Source organism: Mastigoproctus giganteus, chromosome 7 (assembly GCF_048544385.1).
Source record: "Mastigoproctus giganteus isolate SK-2022 chromosome 7, ASM4854438v1, whole genome shotgun sequence".
Lineage (NCBI taxonomy): Eukaryota > Metazoa > Arthropoda > Arachnida > Uropygi > Thelyphonidae > Mastigoproctus > Mastigoproctus giganteus.
The window spans coordinates 15,366,566-15,385,917 of NC_143581.1; the positions used below are offsets into that span (position 1 = coordinate 15,366,566).

General features: G+C 33.7%; 1 protein-coding gene across 2 annotated transcripts in view; it reads right to left on the bottom strand.

Annotated features, from left to right (window-relative positions):
• Positions 1-6,982: 6,982 nt before the first annotated feature.
• LOC150082552 (uncharacterized) overlaps positions 6,983-19,352 on the bottom strand; it is a 165,191-nt gene continuing 152,821 nt past the window's right edge. For both annotated transcript variants that reach the window (XM_090378690.1, XM_090378692.1), the window contains exon 14: positions 6,983-7,601. In XM_090378690.1, coding sequence (XP_090234816.1) covers positions 7,494-7,601 — 108 coding nt within the window. In that variant the 3' untranslated portion in view covers positions 6,983-7,493. The remainder of the gene's footprint in view (positions 7,602-19,352) is intronic.

The following is a 19,352-nucleotide window of genomic DNA, read 5'->3' on the forward strand; positions in this document are numbered from 1 at the left end:
AGAGAAACTTTACAACAGATTCTGCAAACAGGACATTTTCATAATCTACATTACAAAATTCTTTTCCAAATGTTCCATATTATAGTCTCCAGATAAAAAAAAAAAAATGTTCTTTTAGCCAAAAATACTTTTTTATTCTAAAAATGAACACATTTTAAAAAATATAATTAGAACTTATGAAACAGACCTTTGTACCGGAAGAGAAGAAAAGGCAATGTATCATGATAAGCTACAAAGCAGTTAAATGTCCCCCGCCTCCCCTATTGCTGCATTTAACCAGCATTGCATAACTTATACTTGGGCAGCTGCTTTTTGTCTCATTATGGTGGTGGGTGGATGGGCAGACCTTATGAAAATCTTAAAATGATCAAAGAACCAACGTGAATGCAAAATATTGCCACTGTGCTAACAGAACTGCTTTAGGGGGTTGAATCAGGCCAGATGGTCGTCTCTGGTATAAACAATGAAAACAGTGCATAAGAGTGACTTAAGACTTTTGCATTGCTTTGTGTTCTACAATTCGATGAATGTATTATCTAATTTCTAATGAGCTAAAAAATATTAATCTTTTTCTCTCAGATGCAAAATATAACTATTCTCCAGATGCAATGGTGAGTGACATTTTGTTTTGATAGAAGGTTAACCACTAACACTAAAATTGGATGGAAATCATTTCAGCGTCCTCATTTATCTACGTGTGATGTTTGTACACAGTATACATTATACTACTGGATGGAAATTGGTTCATTTCCCCTGTTTCAACTTGAATACATGATGTCTATACGTACAACAAAAGGCAGAAACTGAAGTACTCTTTGGATGGAAATATTTTTATTAATGTGTGAGAAGTGGACACAATTTACTATTTTAAAAATATTATTTTGGGCTTATGACAAATCATAATTTGTCAATGACAGTACATAATTTGAAAAATTACGTCATTTTCAAAATACCACATTCTATTCTATTTCCTTCAATTTCTCTATCGCATTCTAAAGATATCCTCACGTTTCAAATATAAATAACATTATTAGTTATATTCAAGTATAATGGCAGGAGATATCAATAATTGGGCTATTTTTACTTATTGCTCCTAAAGTGACTTTTTATTTATATGTTGGGGTGAGCAGGTTTCAATTTAAATTTGAATTACTGAGTTTTTTTTTTTTTATTCTTTAATTTTTATGCTACGAATGTAAACTTGAAACAAAATAAAATTAATTTTTCTCATTATTATACATGTTAAACATATTTAGAATTAATCTTCCATCCCTCATGCCCTCTGTTTAACAGAGACACTCACATGGCATCTGTCAGACATCTTTTTTGTTTTAATTGTAAAAAAATCCGTTTTCAGCTTTTTTACTGAATCAAAAATGGTGATCTATTAATTATGATCTACTAAACCCAATTAAAAATATTACATGAAAATAAATGAAAGAAACCAATAATAATAATTAAAGTTTTTATAACATTTTTTAGAATTTTCAAGGTCACTTGTCCCCCAGATTGAAACAAATGCTCGTGTGGCATCTGGCAAACACAATGCGGATATCTGTATTTTTTTGTCAGCTGTTGGTTTAGCCAGAGAAATCAAAGCTCTATGGCAAGATTAGACACCTATCTCTGGCATCTCACAGACATGCTTTTGTTCACCTGGCATCTGTTACATGCCAAACAAAAATTTATTGTCTTACAACTCACAGTATATCAAAATGAAAGCAGAAAATACTGTATAACTAGATAGAAAATATTGATGGACAAGATATGGAAGGATTTAATTTCATTTATGAATTTTAAAAAAAAATAAATTCGAAAAAGGGGCATCTGTCATATACTATACTAGTGGCAGAGAGTTCATTTTGTGTTGTGTACATCTAATATGTAATTTTTTTTTGAAAGTCTTATTTGTATTAGGCAGTTTCTTCAGTGGTTCATATACATTTTATATTTAGAATGTGCTAACAATACAGAGTATAGCAGAGAAACATGTAATTTTAAAAACTTTTTTTCTGGACACCATTGTAGTAGGGATAATTTAGCTGTCTTTTGTTGTCAACATCATAGCCATTAGAAACTACAGGGTAGTGGACTGGTACACAAAGTGTATTCATCACTGAAGTGTTTGTAATACAAATAGTATAGTGACCACTCAACATTTATTTCACCACCATTTGTGACTATTGATTAAGAACTTTGAGGAAACTGGTTATACAATAAAGAAGCCTCCAGGTAAAGAAAGAAGGTATATACACCAGAAAAATAAAGTCCTTGGCTTGCTTTCTTTTTTTTTTTTTCTTCCATGACGGCAGTTTATGATGCATTTTGCATAACGACTTAAATTTCCACCAATTCAAAATCCAAACAGTTTCATTTTTCTGGATTTGTTAATAAAGCAAAATTTTCAGTATTGGTCATGTAAAAACTGCATTCATATCAACATAAACCTTTATAAGCACCAAGGTTACTACTGTGCAAAGTGCAATATCACCTTACTTTTCCAAGGAGAGGACAACACTGTGATAACCATGACATCTGCCTACGTGACAAACAATTTCTTATACAAGAGATAACTTCCTTGAGTTAATGATGACATGATTTTAGCCAGGTGGGGTGACTTTTCATACCATCATACATATTATTGAAGAATGCCATAAGGCAGCTGTTTCCCATTCATGTCATGTCCGGGAATGGGGATTCTTGGCCAGCAAGAATGTGCGATTTGTACAGCATGCATTTTTTTTTTTTTTTTGATGGAGTGCTGTTTGAAAAGCAAGGTCTACATTACAAGCCCACGTGCTATTGGTTTAACCTTCTGTTACTTGTGCCCTCAATTTAACAAAGACATTTGTGTGCTATCTGTGCAATAACTGATTTCTGTCAGTTAATAATGACACAGTTTTAACAAGGTGGGGTGACTTCTCACATCACTGTACTATAGCTGAATGCTGTAAGACAGCTATTTCCCATTCATATCATATCTGGGAATGAGGACATTCCTTGGCCAGCAAGATTGTGTGATTTGTACAGCATGCAATTTTTTTCTTTTGAATGGGGGACTATTTGAAAAGTAAGGTTATCTATTGTTTGCCCTTCTATTACTTGTGCTCTCGATTTAGCAGACATTTGTGTGTATCTGTGAGACCCCTTTTTTTTATATATAAAAAAATTCATTTTTAACTTTTTTACTGAACTGAATCTATTAATTATGATCTGCTAAACTCAATTAAAAAATATCAAATGAAAATAAATTAGAAAAACCAGTAATAATAATTTTTAAAAGTTTTTATCATTTTTTTTTTTTTTAGAATTTTTCAAGGTCACCGTCCCTGGACTGAAATGCAAACACTCGTATGGCATCTGGCAGACACAACATGAATATCTATTTCTGTCAACTGTTTGGTGAAACCAAAGTGCTACGGTAGCAAGATCAAGCACCTGTTGCTGGTGTCTCACAGACCTCACATGAAAATGGGAGTTGCCTGGAAGAAAGACAGCTTTTTCTCTCCTAGCATCTATTAAACACCAAACAAAATTTAATGTCTCACAATTCATGGTATATCAAAATGAATGCAGAAAATACTGTATAACCAGAGTACTGGTGGGCAAAGGTACATGGGAGGATCTGATTTCATTTATAAATTTTAAAAAGTGGCATCTGTCAGATGCCATACTAACAGTGGAAGGTTAAACTCAGAATTCCAGAAGAAATAATTAGAACCCCAGTGGAAATGTTGCAGTGTGCAATGAACAATATATGCTTAAGATCACATATTGAGTGTCTACACCAAGATGGAAGTCACTATGAATATGTCTTCAAAAAATAAAATGTTGGTATGTTTATAATTTTTTAAGCAGAATATTTCAATAGGTTTCTATAATCACCTGTTTCTCTGCCTCACGCTGTAACATTTAATTCATTATACATGATTAACATCTTGGCACCTTTGTGTGTGGGGATCATTGACCCCTAATTTAACTCTTAGCACATCTGTGCCCTAAACTCACTCTGTTAGCTCAACTGTAAATCACAGAACCCTTCAAAAGAGTTCTCTTATTTTTTCTGTTAAAAATTAAAAGAAAATTATCAATTAGGATCAAAATGATCCCATGTTCCTAAGAGTATTCTTGAAAAATGTCAACATGCTAAAATTATTCTGATGATTTATTTTTATACATATATTATATCAAAATTTGTAATAAGTTAATTTTAAGGAAATATTTGTAATAATTAATAAAATTTCAGTTATTGGATACAAATTTCTTTGTGCTTTTTTTACCATAATTAGTACAGATTAAATAAAAAAATAATTACTTGCTTTGAATTACAAGAAATTATTTTCTTCTTGTATAGCTGTATACAAAAAATTTGAGACCAGAGTTAACATTCCTTTGTTCGATTCTAGAACCCTTTTCAAGTAATTAAAGTGAATATAGGCATTTCGATAACCTCATAAAGTGCAATGAAAACTCTCACTTTATCCACAAAGAAAATAATTTCTGTGAAAAGAAAAAAAAGATTCTTTTCTTTATATTCTTTTTGTGACAATAAAACTTTGCCTATACATTATAAATGTACTAATCAGTTTAATACAGGGCTGTACGAGTTCAACCAACTAAGGGGTGGCATTGTGAATGTACTTTTGACATCCAATAATGCCCACGTAATGCACAAGCAAATGATACGTATTAGACCATAAGGTTCAGAACCATTTATTTAAATTTAATATATTGTAATTTTACAATGGATTTGTTTCTAACAAAAAGTTATTTACTAAATGTCATAATATGAAATAAATTGAAAAATTACATTCAATATTTAGTAAGCCAGAGGTTCTCAAACTTTATGATACCATGATCCCCTAAAATGATACAGTAAACTTCCGTTATAGCACTTTCAGATGGACTAGCCCCAAAGAGCCCTATAAGGGGTTATTTTTCATATTTCTTCAATATTTTGGTAGATAACATTGAAAAATATTATCCTAAAATATTACCATACAAAAAGCATGTGAAGGATCATGCATGGTCCACAAGCCGCCAGGTTTTTTTTTTTTTTTTTGCTATTTATGAAGCATGGTAAATGTAAGCAGGTGAAAAACTGGTTTGTAAGTTTAGTAATTAATACTCAGATTCTGAGCTCAACTACCATGCCTGAAGAAAAATTCTAAAAATTTTTGTTACTTCTTGCTTCTAAGTTACTTCTGTCCCCTCTTAGCGGGAGGTTGCAACCCATAGTTTGAGAACCCCCTGTATAAGCACTTTTTTTTGTTGAGAGTTTTCAACAATATTTGCTGCCCTTTTCAAAGAGGAAGAAAGCATTAACATACATATTTTGGGAAATGGAAGAATACTCTTGTGGACCACGCAAAAGCACCTGGAGGGTCACACATGGTTGGACATCCATGGTTTAATAAACCTTGAGCAACAACAAAAATAAATAAATTAATCCTTATTTTGTTCCAGATACAAACAGAAATCACAAGAATCCAAATCAATCACTTAATTGTCAGAGATTTTTTTTTTTTTATCCTTCTCGCAAATCAAGTAGCAGACTTACACTGATCTTAAAATTTAGGATTGAAGACTTACTTCAAATTCAAACTTTATAATGGAAAAAAAAAACAAGTTAAGGAAATGCAACATAAAACAATTCAAAACAATTGATGCCCAAGATTCATATTACTGAAAACACTGATCTCTTGAGGGATCGGTTGAGAAAACATGCATCATCGGAGATAGAACCAAGCAACTGAAGCCAAAACCTCAGTGCTGGCAAATTTTTCTACTTTGACATATGTTGAGGCTTCTGTTGCATCTATACTTACATATTAATCATTAAGCCTAAAAGGTTAGGCTTAATGATTTTCCCATTAAGCCTAAAAAAAAAGTACTATTGTGTACTAACTGCACAATGAACTGTTTTAACTGATATATAAAACAACTTACGAAACTCAGGTTCAAAACTAATCTGAAGTCTTGCTTCATAATATATCAATTCTCTCATAAAAATCTTATTGTAATCCATCTGCCATACTACAGTAAACTGATTCTAAACTCTTCGCAGTAATGGTATTTTTTTTTTTTTTTCCCTCAAACAAGAAAAAATGCTTGTTAAAAATTCATATAAACAAAAAAAAACCTCAAAATTTATTAATACTTAAAAATTGTAATCAAAGGTCATATACAAAAACTAAAAAATTAATAAGCTTTTTAGTTTTTACTTCTGGTTCCCAAACTGTGCGCACTGGCCCTCTGGTATGAAACTCAACTGCCATCTGACTCAAAGGAAAAACTCAACTGAATTCAATGGCAATCACTTTTTAGCTGTGAGTGCAAATATAGCATCATTTAATCGCAAGTGCGACTCAAGTGACCAAAGTTTGCTGACTACCGATTTAAATTAAAGAAATTTGGTTCCCATAAAAAATGCTAATGATTTCATTCACTCCCATCCATTTCTTTCTAATTCTGTTTGATGAACTTCATTGCTGGAAAGTAAAAAGATTGGAGTTCTACTACATAATTTTATAATCTCACAACTTGCAAAATAGTTTTTGGGGGATAAGATGCAGTGACTTTTTTTTTTTATTAAAAAATAAATAATAAAAATATATATATATAAAATATGGTCATTTCAGAGGAATGATATACTGACATGTTACTTCTGTAAACTAGATTATTACATAAATCAGAGTCAAAAGCTTTACTATTAAAATCTGTTATTCGGCCTCAACTGACTTTGGCTCTGAATTATAAGTGCAAATCAGATTGCTTGTTCTGATTTGCAACCAAATGCAATATCCCTTAAAAAAGAAACCCTGCAACTAATAAATATGATCTACAATTTATGCTAAATAAAAGATTTGTCTCCTTTCTTTTATGAGCTGATTTCATCCTTTCATGGGAACATTTAATACATTATTTATGAATATTATTTTTCAATACAATTTTCAATATAAGAACTGATAACTCTTATTTCCACTCCAACTTTGTAGAATGTTTATAAAATGAATAATATTTAAGACTTTCTTCTTTTATGAAAAACTTAATGTTTTGCTATTTATTATAATATGATTTCTACGCATCTGCGTACATAAAATATATATATTTATTTTACCTGCCCTTGCTCTCTGAAAAGAATAAACAGTACTGGAATGTCAGCAATGTTGGTATGATTATAGAAAATATGAAAAATGCTTTGTTCTACCCTTGATTAAAATAACTCTTATCTGGTTATTACATTAGAAATGTGCACAGACATTGTCTCCGCCAACATACATATGCATGTATTAAACTGAGGTCATGCAAGTGTATGTTTACACATGGATTAGCACTTGCACATGTCCAATTGCTCATACTGCATTACAATGGCAACAACTGGAACGACAAAATATTCTCTTTTGTTTTCCAAAAATAAATGCAACAATAAGGATGACACCCAGGATTTATGTAACAGGCTATGTTATTTCCGCAATCTTTTAATATTACATCTAATTGGGATCTAGGTTGTCTGAGGAGGATTCTTCAGCTTCTTCTATCACTTCGTCAACAAGACAACATCCTTGTTCCTCCCTTTCTTTGTCTAACTGTTCTCTCACCTGTAAATGATAATATAAAAATCTTTAAAAGGCAGAAAATAAATTGTAAACACTGTGACCTGCTTCTTAAAGATCACCTCCCTCGTTTGGCTTAATGTGGAGATTTTAAATAAATTTATATACAAAATTAAATATTCTCTGAATTTTCTAGTAATGTGTTTAGTCTTTTGATACCTCTACATTTAGATCCATAAAAGAAAATAGGATTCTAATTAAAATACAACCCAGTTTGCAAAAAATTTGGCAAAATTTAATTAAAACTTATAGAAGTATGTGCTGGACGTTTCCACCCTGTATTCATTCATCTTATTGTTTTACACCAACATAGCTGAGTGGTCAGGAGCGAGAGGCAAGTAGCACACACTCTTTGAGTAGACTATAGTTCAAGTCATGTGACTACTAAAAACAATTAACAATTGCATTCAGAATTTATTATAAACTCTTCTGACCTGGTGGCCATGTCAGAGTATAAAGAAAAACATATGTTCATCAAGAATGCAAATTAGTTATCAGTGTTTGGATATTTATTACTGAATGTCTCTGGGCATTACAAAAATTATTTGGATAAATGTAATGTTCCAAAATGAGCACACATTCTTCTCAGTAAAACTCATGTGACCCACTACACTAGTAAATATTATACTGCTCCTCAGTGCTTGTCATTGATATACAGGAATTGTGATAACAGAGATAAGGAGGTGATTATCCAATTGTATAGGGCAATGGTCAGGCCACATCTTGAGTACTGCATACAAGTCTGGAGGCCTCATTTTAGGAAGGATGTAGAGCTGCTGAAACGAGTACATAGAAGGGCAACAAGAATGGTGAAGGGTTAATGGTGGGGTGGGGCTCTTAACCAAGAAAGGCTTCAGTTCTGCAAATTGCAGCATCTGGAGACTAGGCTCCTGCAAGGTGATCTGATTGAGGTGTTTAAGGGTTTGAATGGATTGAGCAAGCTCAACGCTGATGGGAATCTTCCTCTTGCTAAGACTACATGCATGAGAGGGGCATAAAAATTGAGGAAAGACAGTTGTAGAATAGATGTGCAGAAATTTGCCTTTAGCCAGCAGGTAGTTAATTGTTGGAACAACTTCCATCTATCATGGAAGTTGATAGCTTAAATAATTTCAAGGAGGAACTGGACAAACTGTTAGAGAGAATGGGAACTGCTGGGTTTTTTTTGGCTTATGCTGTATAAGCTTGCTTTCTTCAATCATTTACTAATGCTAATGCTAAATAAGAAACAACTCAGTTGCATAATCATAGTCCATCATAGCCAAGTGATTAAACATGAAAAAAAAAAAAAAAAAAAAAAAAAGAAAGCTGTTTTATTTTTGTAATTGGTCCGTTGAATTATATGATTAAGGCATTAATGGAAATTATTTTCAATAGAAAATGGTGCAATAGGCTGGGTAACATATTCTGGATCAGATTACAGAATTTCTCCACCCTCTTTCAAGGAAATACTACTTTGGTTTATAAATAACAGAAGTGAATTTTACAGTATTCGGTCAGTAGTACTGTAAAATTATAAAAATATTCAAGATGTTTGTCAATTCATATGTGCTTTGCTTTTATCAGTTTTTGCCATTCTATGATTCATGCTTCGTTGTGGCCCACCTCCCATGGTGTAGACAGACACTGTGCAGGCTTTCCAGGTAATCACCTTCCTGTTTGACAAAGTGGCCAGAAACAACTAAACAACACAACTACACACACACACTGCACAAATATAACATTACTGGCCTTTTAGAGAGTTCTGTATTCATCGGTGTACCAAGTCAGAATTTAACTGATGTTCAGGTACCACCCTACATAGAAAAATATAAGTTTACATCCTAAATGTGATTTCATATTTGAAAGGAGTGACACGAAATGTTTAGTTTTGCTAGTCCCATGTGCAGTTCAGTCTCATGAAACATTAACGTTTCATTAGACTGGACAGCTACAGTGATTATTCTTGGATAATTATTGTTCTTTATAAAATTTGTTTCACTATTTTTTTTTTTTTTTTTGTAAAAATCCCAAACACAAAAGGTATTAGAACCCATAGTTAGTACTGTGCAAGGGGAGATTCAATACTGATAAGACAAAAGATATGCATTGACTTTGCATAGGCTGATATTGATATGCATAGGCTTAAATTTCAGTAGATTTTAATTTTCAGGAAATAAATCTGAAGGAAGGTTGTTCAGGAAATCAGAAATTGAAGGGATAAATGAGGACAAATATTCAAGGTTCCTAGAGTTTCTGTGAGTTAAAAAGTAAATTGATGCTAAATAGCTGTGACACACGTTTGTATTAGTAACGGCTGCATGGTGCAAGAAAGCCTATGGCTTATGCTGCACCAGCCAAAAAAAAAATCCGAACAAAACAATGATAAAAACAAAAAAAATAAAAAATAAATAACTAAATAATAATAATTAATAAAAAAATAAAAAAAAGGAAATTAAACCTATCATCCTATGCCGCTTCCCTTACCCGAAAGTACTATCCAGATGACCTTTGAATTTCCCCAAACTGTCGGCCTCTACCACCCATGAAGGCAACTTATTCCAGTAATTTATAACTCGCTGGCTAAAATAAAACTTCCTGCAGTCCAATCTAAACATTTCCCCCCGTAACTTGAATTTATGTCTCCTAGTTCTAGCATCATTTATAATCTTGAAAATTTCATCCTCATTCAATTTACTGATGCCTCTCAGAGCCTTAAACACCTCAATCAAATCTCTAAGGTGTCTAGTTTCCAAACTCTGCAACCCACATATTCGAAGTCTTTCTTCATAAGGCCGCCCTTTTGCCGATCTCACCAGGCGAGTTACCTGTCTTTGCACCCTTTCAAGAAGCTCGATGTCTTTCTTTAGGTGTGGTCTCCATACTTGAACACAGTATTCCAAGTGTGGTTTGGACTGGTGTGATAAGATAGGAAGAATTACAGAAGCCAATTCAGAAGAACAATAAATCATTAATCATATTTAGCAGTCGTGGGCTTGAACCACCCAGTCATGGGCTTGATCCACCAAAGAGCGTGGGCTATTGCACTCGCGCTCCTGACCACTTAGCTACATCAGACTTTCAAAAGGACAGTACCCATGGAAGTATCTATAGAAAAAAAGCATGAGGCAGAAACACAGCATCTAAGGGACAGGAAGTGGAGAGACTTTGTAAGACACAGTCATTAATTAACATGACTGCCCTCTTTTGAATGGTCCAGAAGCCTGAAGGAGGTTTTGAGTGCACCAACCCAGATGTGGGAACAATATTCCATGGTAGGATAGATTTGAAATTTGCACAGAGTCAGTAGTTGCTAAGAAGAAAAGAAATGCCGAGGGTGAAAGAGAAACCCCAGTTTTTAGATATAGAGGAAGCAATATTTGTGATGTGCTTATGCCAGGAGAGATTAGAAGTCAGGGTAATCTATAATCAAGATATGTGATCTTGTCTAGAAACCTGTGTCACAGAAGATAAGTACAGGAGTAGAAGAATCTTTTTTGTGAGATATACATGGCTGAGTTTTAGAAAGATTGAAATTAACTAAGTTATCTAGATCGTATGTATAGCTTAGCTAAGTTATCTTTGCTACATTGCTAAGTTACCTTTGTACAAGGAAGGTTTCTCAAACCAGAAGTTGGAATGTAATGTGCCATCATCAGCAAAACCATGGACAGGATTTCCTGTCAGTGGAAGGTCATTAATATACAAGAGGAAAAGAGTGGGAGAAAGAAGTGAACCTTAGAGAACATCTGAATTAGAGGAAAAGTCTGAAGACAGCCATCTATCATGACCTACTGCAAGCAGTCTGAGAGAAAACTGGATACTTAATTGCAAAACACAGTTGGGAATTCATAAGATGAGAGCTTGGCTAGAAGACCTATATGCAAAGTGTGTGTTATGCACTGCTGCTCCTTCCTACCTGGCTACAGAGGTGCCTTAATATCTCCAAGAAAGATTACCTCACAGTTAGGAAAGTTGGACAAGAGAAAGTTGAGTGTCAAGAAAGGAAGTCACAGGGTTCCATGTGATTGGTACAGTTGGAAGAACAATAGAGGCAACTGAATGGGGTAGAGAGATTTTAAGCCAGAGAAGATTGAAAAGAGGAGATTCCAAATTACTTTCTTTGGCAGGAAACATCAGAGCAGACATATGCATAAATACCACCTTTTAAACAAAAGGAATAAGACAGCAAATAACTGGAACAAGTAAGATGAGCAGTGGTTGAGGCAATCAATAATTTAGATTCTGTTAGAAAAAGTAAGTGGGACTTGGCAGATTGTAAGTGGAAATGGGCATCGAAATTGGAAATGAAACCATGTATACTTGTGAAATGAATAAGTAGGTGTTTGGGAAGTTGGCAGATAAGTTCATTTTATTAGTTTGACTATTCATGATACATCCAGTAGATAGAGCAAATGTAGAGGGGAGGACATGTTATATAAAATTATGAAATTTTTGGATATGAAGTATACACAGCTACCTGAAATAACATCTTCAAAAATGCAATCCCCCACACACATACACACTACTCCCTCCAGTCACTATCTGGCAGAGTAGAAGTAGCAAGATTATGTACTAGCTGATATACCACCAGAGCAAACCAATTGGTAATTTTTAGAGAGTTACCAATATGTTTGGTCTGGTGGACTATCTAGTGGCTGGCCTGTGAACACCATTTTAGAGCTGTAACCTCAAAATGTAAGGTAGACTGGATCTGACCATGATGCCAATTGTAACCTCAAACGACATTAATCATACTGCACGATAAAAGAAATTGGGACGCCAGAGCTTTGTTCTGGATATTAAACATGAGTTTCACCACTTCAGGCTTACAATAAGCAAAGTGATGGTATCACACTGGGTGATAGTCATCTACACCTAGTGTAGCCTGGTGACATTAAAGTGGCATTCCTCTGTGTGGTGTGGACACTACACCTCAATCCATGCTTACATTGGTTTACACCTAGGTGGTCACCTACAGTATACTAGATGCAGTGTTTCAAAACTTGCACAAAGACACAGAAGATATATACCCAGAATGCAGAATAGCTCAATGGTCCACATGTAGGAAGACACTGCAGCAGCTAGTTCCACTGAAAGGTACAGCATCTGCTTCTATTAGTGTCTATTTTGAGATTCACATTTTTCTATAATTTTTTTTTTCTGTTCTCTTGGGAAACATGATCACACTTGAATTGTGTCCAAAACTGAACTATAACCAGGCACAGTATATCAAAGTTGCACTGCATTATCAACAGACCAATTCAAGAAAAAAATGTAATATTCTGTATGGATGACAAAAGGCAGGCATTTTATCTCATTCCGCTGCATTAGAATTCTAAGCAACAAGGAAAAATGGGATAGATGTTTTTTAGTTCACTATCCATGTAAGAACAATTTTTTTTTGTTTTGCCTGTTGGCTATTCTCATTCTTAAGTGTTGCATTAATATCTCAGTTTCAATGATTGAAAGAAGTTCAGTAGTTTCCTCATGTTACAATAATAGTTCAGTTCATATTGTGATATTGTGTCTTGAAATGACACACTATATGATCTGAAAAGAGGCTAAAATCCTGTAAAGAGTATTGATGCAACCATTCATAATCAAATACTGCAGAAAATGCAATTTTGGCATGGGATTTTGAAAGCCTTGGCCATAATTCTGTATTTATATTCAATAATATACTGTTTATAGGACATAAGGATGATATAGAACATGGATAAATGTGGAGAGTTTTTTAGAACTAGTTAAGTTTGATCCCTACTCCAAGAATGCTTACAGCACACAGAAGATGTCAGGAGCGGACTGTCCCGAGGGTGCAAGGAGTGCAGTGCACTCGGGCACTAACGTTCAAGGGGCACCTGAAAAGCTGAAATTTACATACACATATGAAGAAAATTTTAAAGGGGTTGCCAAATTTCAATTGGCACCCAGGCGCCATATACCCAAGGAATGCCCTTGGAAGATGTGTTCATAATCATTATTTGGGGAAAAAAAAACATGAGTATATAGTTGATGTCTGTATTGTGTTAAACACACAATCATCCAATAGGTAAAGCAAACAAAATATTATTCACAATTTTGGAACGTACACGAGGTGTCACACCAAACAAATAAAAAATAAATAACGTTTGGTTCATTTTGTAGATGACTGAGTCCAGAAGAGTTTAAAAATTCATTGTGACTGTATACATATTATTAATGGCAGTCAGAGTTGTGACCACACATTACTGAACTTTTACCATAATAATGACATCACATCACACTCTGACGAAAACATAAGTTGGGAAACACTGTGTAACACTGTTGAACTTATACTACAGAAAACTATGGCTGAAGAATTAACAAATTGTGTACTTTCAGAAATCAATAACCTAGTACTGGCATCTAAAGCTGTTATGGGCAAGAATATAATAATGGGACTAACATATGAAGTGGAAAGAAGTGATCATTTTTCCCTTTGGCATAGCAAAACCTTCACACCCTGTGAATTTCAGTTGCAATTATGTCAACCCAATCTGAGGAATAACCATTTATCACAACCCTCTGCCTCCTACCCTGAAGCCATCCAGCTATCCATCTAAGGATTTTCCCTGTGATTCCAACCTGTTCTAGCTTATAAAGTAAGCTGGAACATGTGGGACCGAGTCAAATGTTTTGCTGAAATCCAAATAAATACTGTCAAAATTATTCCCTAAGTCCAACTCTTGAGTGACCCTGTCAAAATAGCTAACCAGATTAGTTAAACATGATTTTCCCTTTACAAAACCATGCTGCGTATCCTTCAGAATTCCATTTGTATCTAAATGATCCTGAATTCCACCCTTGATCATTGTCTCCATGATTTTCCCTACTAGTGAATTAGACTAACTGGCCAGTAATTTCCCACTTCACTCTTAGAACCACCCTTATGTATTGGAGACATTGGCACTTTTCCAACCCAACGGAATTACTCCCGAGTCCAGTGATGCTCTCATAATTAGCCTCAATGGTTCAACGCACTCACTTGCCACCTCCCTTAAGATTATAGGGTATATGCCATCAACCGCAGGAGCCTTATTGGCCTGTAAGGCTTGAAAGTTTTTTTATTAAATAAACATATGAAATTTCAACATCATTAATTACAGTTTTTTCAACTTCACTCCCATAATTTCTCATTGACGTAAAGGGTTTTTCTTCTGTAAATATCAATGCAAAGTAATTGTTGAGTTCATCTGCAACTTCAGCTGGGATATCTAATACTATTCCACATCCATTACACAAGGGTCCGATCTGGTTTGCCTTTCTCTTCTTTGCATTTATATATGCAAAGAATTCCTTATCCCCCTTCCCTTCTTTGCTCTCTCTGCCAGTGATTTCTCATAATCTGCCTTTGCCAACCTAACCTTTTCTGTGGCACTATTACAGATGAATTTGTAGCTGTTATACGCTTCAGTACTTTTTATTGCTCTGTAACTTTTCCATGCCGTTTTCTGCTCAAGTAATCTGGAAACTTCATTATTCATCCAACTTGGAATCCTCCTATTGGAGTATTTTTTTAATGGTATATATGCATTCAAGGCTTCTGTGATTGTTTTAAAGGTATACCATAATTCAATTGTATTTGCTCTGTGAGTACCCAGTTAATGTACTGTCAGCCCAATTATGTCATCTGGTTCATGGGTGATTATGAGGTCTAGAGTATTCTTTTCCCTAGTACTTTCCTTTACATGTTGATAAAAATAGCAATCATCTAGTTGATTTAAAAATTTTGTCCCTCATGTGGAGTTTCCTTCCCATTTGCTCCAATCAATTAGAGGCAAATTAAAATCACCCATAATAAGATATTCACGCTTACTTTCCCATTCCATTTGCATGTAGAGGCTCTCATCATAATCTTCACAATCACCTGGCCTGTAGATTACTCCCACTCTCATTATACCTTTGCTTCCAACAATCTCACACCATAGAAATTTTATAGTAGCATGCAAAACATCTGAATCCGGGAAAGCTTTCGTTGCGCTCAAGCTGCTTTTGATAAGAAGCATGACCCCACTACCTCTTCTATCTTTCCTGTCCTTCCTAAATACATTATACATACCATACTGAAACTCATCATCTCTGGGTGTCACCACATTTCCCTATTATGTCAGCATTACTTGTCCTAACCAGCAAGTGCTGTTCAAGAATGGATCATAAACATAAACAAAAGTTGAAATGATCCACTGAAGGGTCCCAATTTGAACCCTATAGAACACCTATGGGATGAACTGGAATGTCATATGAGGGGTAGATCAACACTACCCACATCAGCAACTCAAATAATCACTGTTCTGAAACAGGAATGCACTGCAGTCTACTGTTCATTGGTGAAAGCCTGCATAAAGAGGGTGGAGTGTTTCACAGTGGCTAAATAGAGAATGATACATTATTGAAGTTAGTAGTAGTAATGTCAATGTGAAAGCAATGCATGTCTGGATACATTTTGGAGAGTAGTGTAAGTTGGCTCTATTTCTTCATCATCCAGGGTACGTTTGGTGTGTTTTTTTGCATATTTCCAAGCATTTGTTATGGAGATATTGATTTTGCTGGTTCTCTACATATTTTATATACCATACATAATATTAAACTCAAATTTTAAAAAACATTTTAGTTTGTTAGAACTAGAAAATGGCTTGACAAAAGGGAAATCATGCATTAATTGAGTCTTTTGCCACAAAATTTCAATTGAAAAACTGAGAGAATATAACTTAGAATTGATGATTTTGAAAATGCCTTTAGTAAGATGCTCCAAAGTGAACATAACAGAAGAATAAAACACAAACTCAAATAAAAGCTATTACTGGTGTTTATTTTGATAAGTGAAGTGAGAATATCCTTGGAGAATGAAAATATTTTTTCTCCAAAATGACATATGCTCCAAATGATTATTCTTGAAAGTTATCCATCCATGATAATAAAACATTTAAATATAAATGCATTTCAATATACAAAGACAGAAAGAAATGAAGCAAGTGGTATGTCAGAGATGCTCTGTTACCAAACTATTCACCATATGCTATACTTAAATGAAATTACAATAAGTTAGAATAAAAAGAATGAAAACAATATTAAAGGAACCTATATTAGAAGGGTATACTTTGAAATGTGTATGGCATATCTAAAAACTTAATAGATATTTCTCCCTAGCCCAAATTTTTAGCTCTTACAACAATGCATCATGAGTATTAAAATTAATGCAACAAAACTTATCTATGAAAAGAACTGAACTTCAAAAAAATTCCTAATTCATTTGACAAATATTGGTCTCAGTTTTATTCCCAATGATGTTCATTTGCATCTAAAAACCTTCTAATTCCATTTGCTTTTCCTGACAGAATTTCAACCATCTGTTTCCTCAACCACCACCACTCATCTCATTTATTCTAATTACTTGTACTATGATTTCTTCTGCTTCAAGGTGTTACTCATGCTTACTATGAATGTAACTTGCTGAAAATGTAACTTAAATATAGTGGGATCAAATAATGATTTACAAAATTAAACACTACTATATCACATTCACATTAAACGAATTGTTGCAAGCTGCCACAAGTAATACTGCACAGGTATGCATCAAATGCCACCTTCACTCAAGCAAAAAATTAAATACCTAACTACCAAGGAGGGATTTACACTCATCCAGCGTGGAGCAATGCCATGCCAGAATGAATTATATGTTTATTTAATGGTTCCTGAAGTATACTTATAACAAACTGGATAGATTTACTAATCATACACAATGAGTACATGAATAACAATGTCTTCCATAAGCAAATGGATTCCAAAATGTTCTAGCTGTAAATGTTCATAAAAACTTATGACCATAAAATAAAAAATGCTGCTGTATTAGCTGTGCAATTTAAATCCTACCGGCCTAATTAATTTAGCAACCTTATTAATATTCCTGATATTTAAAAGAATTAGCAAAATTTTTGCTAATCCTTTTAAAACAATTTGTCCAAAACAAAAATATTGCTTTTGGAAAGCAAAATATTATATAAATTGAGTTTGTTCAAAAAACAAAATTATCCCTTTTGAAGAAATAACACTACAGGGATGCTGTTATTTCTAACTACTCTGTGTTATAATTATTATTTTTTTCTTTTCTGAATTTACTGTCTGGGGATCCTATTATTCCTCCTGTAAGTGACAGAGCTTCGACTGTACTCTTTAGAGATGACATTTATCCATGAGTTGCCCTAAAGTAATTAATATCATTTTTAATTGAATAACATCACCAAGGTGTATCCATTATTATCAAATACTACAAGGCGCTATTATTTAATACTATGACAATATAAGTTACAATATAGTGTTATAATATTAAAACTGTTTAGTGTAATATGGCATTTAGTTCCATCCTCCGACAATATGTAACTTCAATTAGCAACCTTGTGTTCAGTGGTGAATAAATGTATTGAATCTAAACAAATGATGTGCAGGAGAAATAAGTAGGTACTACAGTAAATTTCGTAAAATCCGACACTTTAAAATTTGGAATTGTTTAAAATCTGGCACAAAATCAGCATTTTACAATCCGGAAATATTAAGAAAGCAATCCAAATTGGTACCAACGATTATATTTTAAGAATCCATGGGAAAAAAAAAAAAAAAAAAAAAAAAAGTGACATTTCCTTCTTTATAAAATGCTTGAAGTACCCCTCATCCATTATTCTGTTTTTGTGGCCAGCATGATTTAAATTACACAATGGCCCTAATTCTCACAGCAGAACAAACTTGCCTTTGCAATGACTTGCCCTGGTATGCATCACTTTTAAACAGGTTTAGTTATATTGGAAAGGCCATATTCCAAAACCTCTCCAAAAGGTTCTGGAATATGGCCTTTTCAATATAACTAAAGCTATCTATCGAACACAGTGAAACACTCAACACTCATTAAAAAAGCAAGTCTGTTCTGTTTAAATCCTACTGGCTGTAAAAACAGACGAAAGAACAAGATAGTAATTTTCATTTCTAGATTTCAGAGAGGTATACCTAGTGGTTACTGAAATGTGCTCCTCTAAAACTACTCAAATAGGTATACCTCTCTAAAATCTAAAAAATTTTAAAATGTGGCATCTTTCCATCACCAAGAACGTTAGATTTTGGAGTACTTCACTAAACTAAAATTCATCTCTCTCTCTCATATAAGTCAATAAAGAAATGAAGAGTACAGCTATAAATTACACATGCATATTTAAAAAAATAACAAAAAAACCTAGCAATATCTAAAGTGGCAATGTGAATTATTTAAATTATTCATAATGATTCTAAAGGCTGCAGTGGGATGGTGGGTAATGAAATTGCTGTATCACCGAATGCCTTAAAGTTTTAAATCCCCTCCCCTATTGATGTGGATATTCAAAAAACTTTCTCTGGAGCTGAATCAGCTTTGGGACCCAAAATGAATTGCAATATAAAATTAAACACATTTTTACTTATTTTTTTTGGTAGTTTTGTAAAATTCATTCATTCTTTTTATGATTGAGTATTTCAACTTATTTTTATGGGGCGTAGATTGAGTTCATCAATTTTTTTTTTTTTTTTTTGTTTCTTTTTGGCAGACAACTTTGAGATAACATCTCCTAGTTCTATTAAGTAAAAGAAACTGAGGTGTTTCATTCTGCTGATAATTTTGAGAAAATAAACAAAAAGCCAGCACAGAATTTAGTATTGTTTAACAGTTTTATCCCAGTTATTTTACAAAAACTTTCTAATGGGTCATAAAATGTGGTA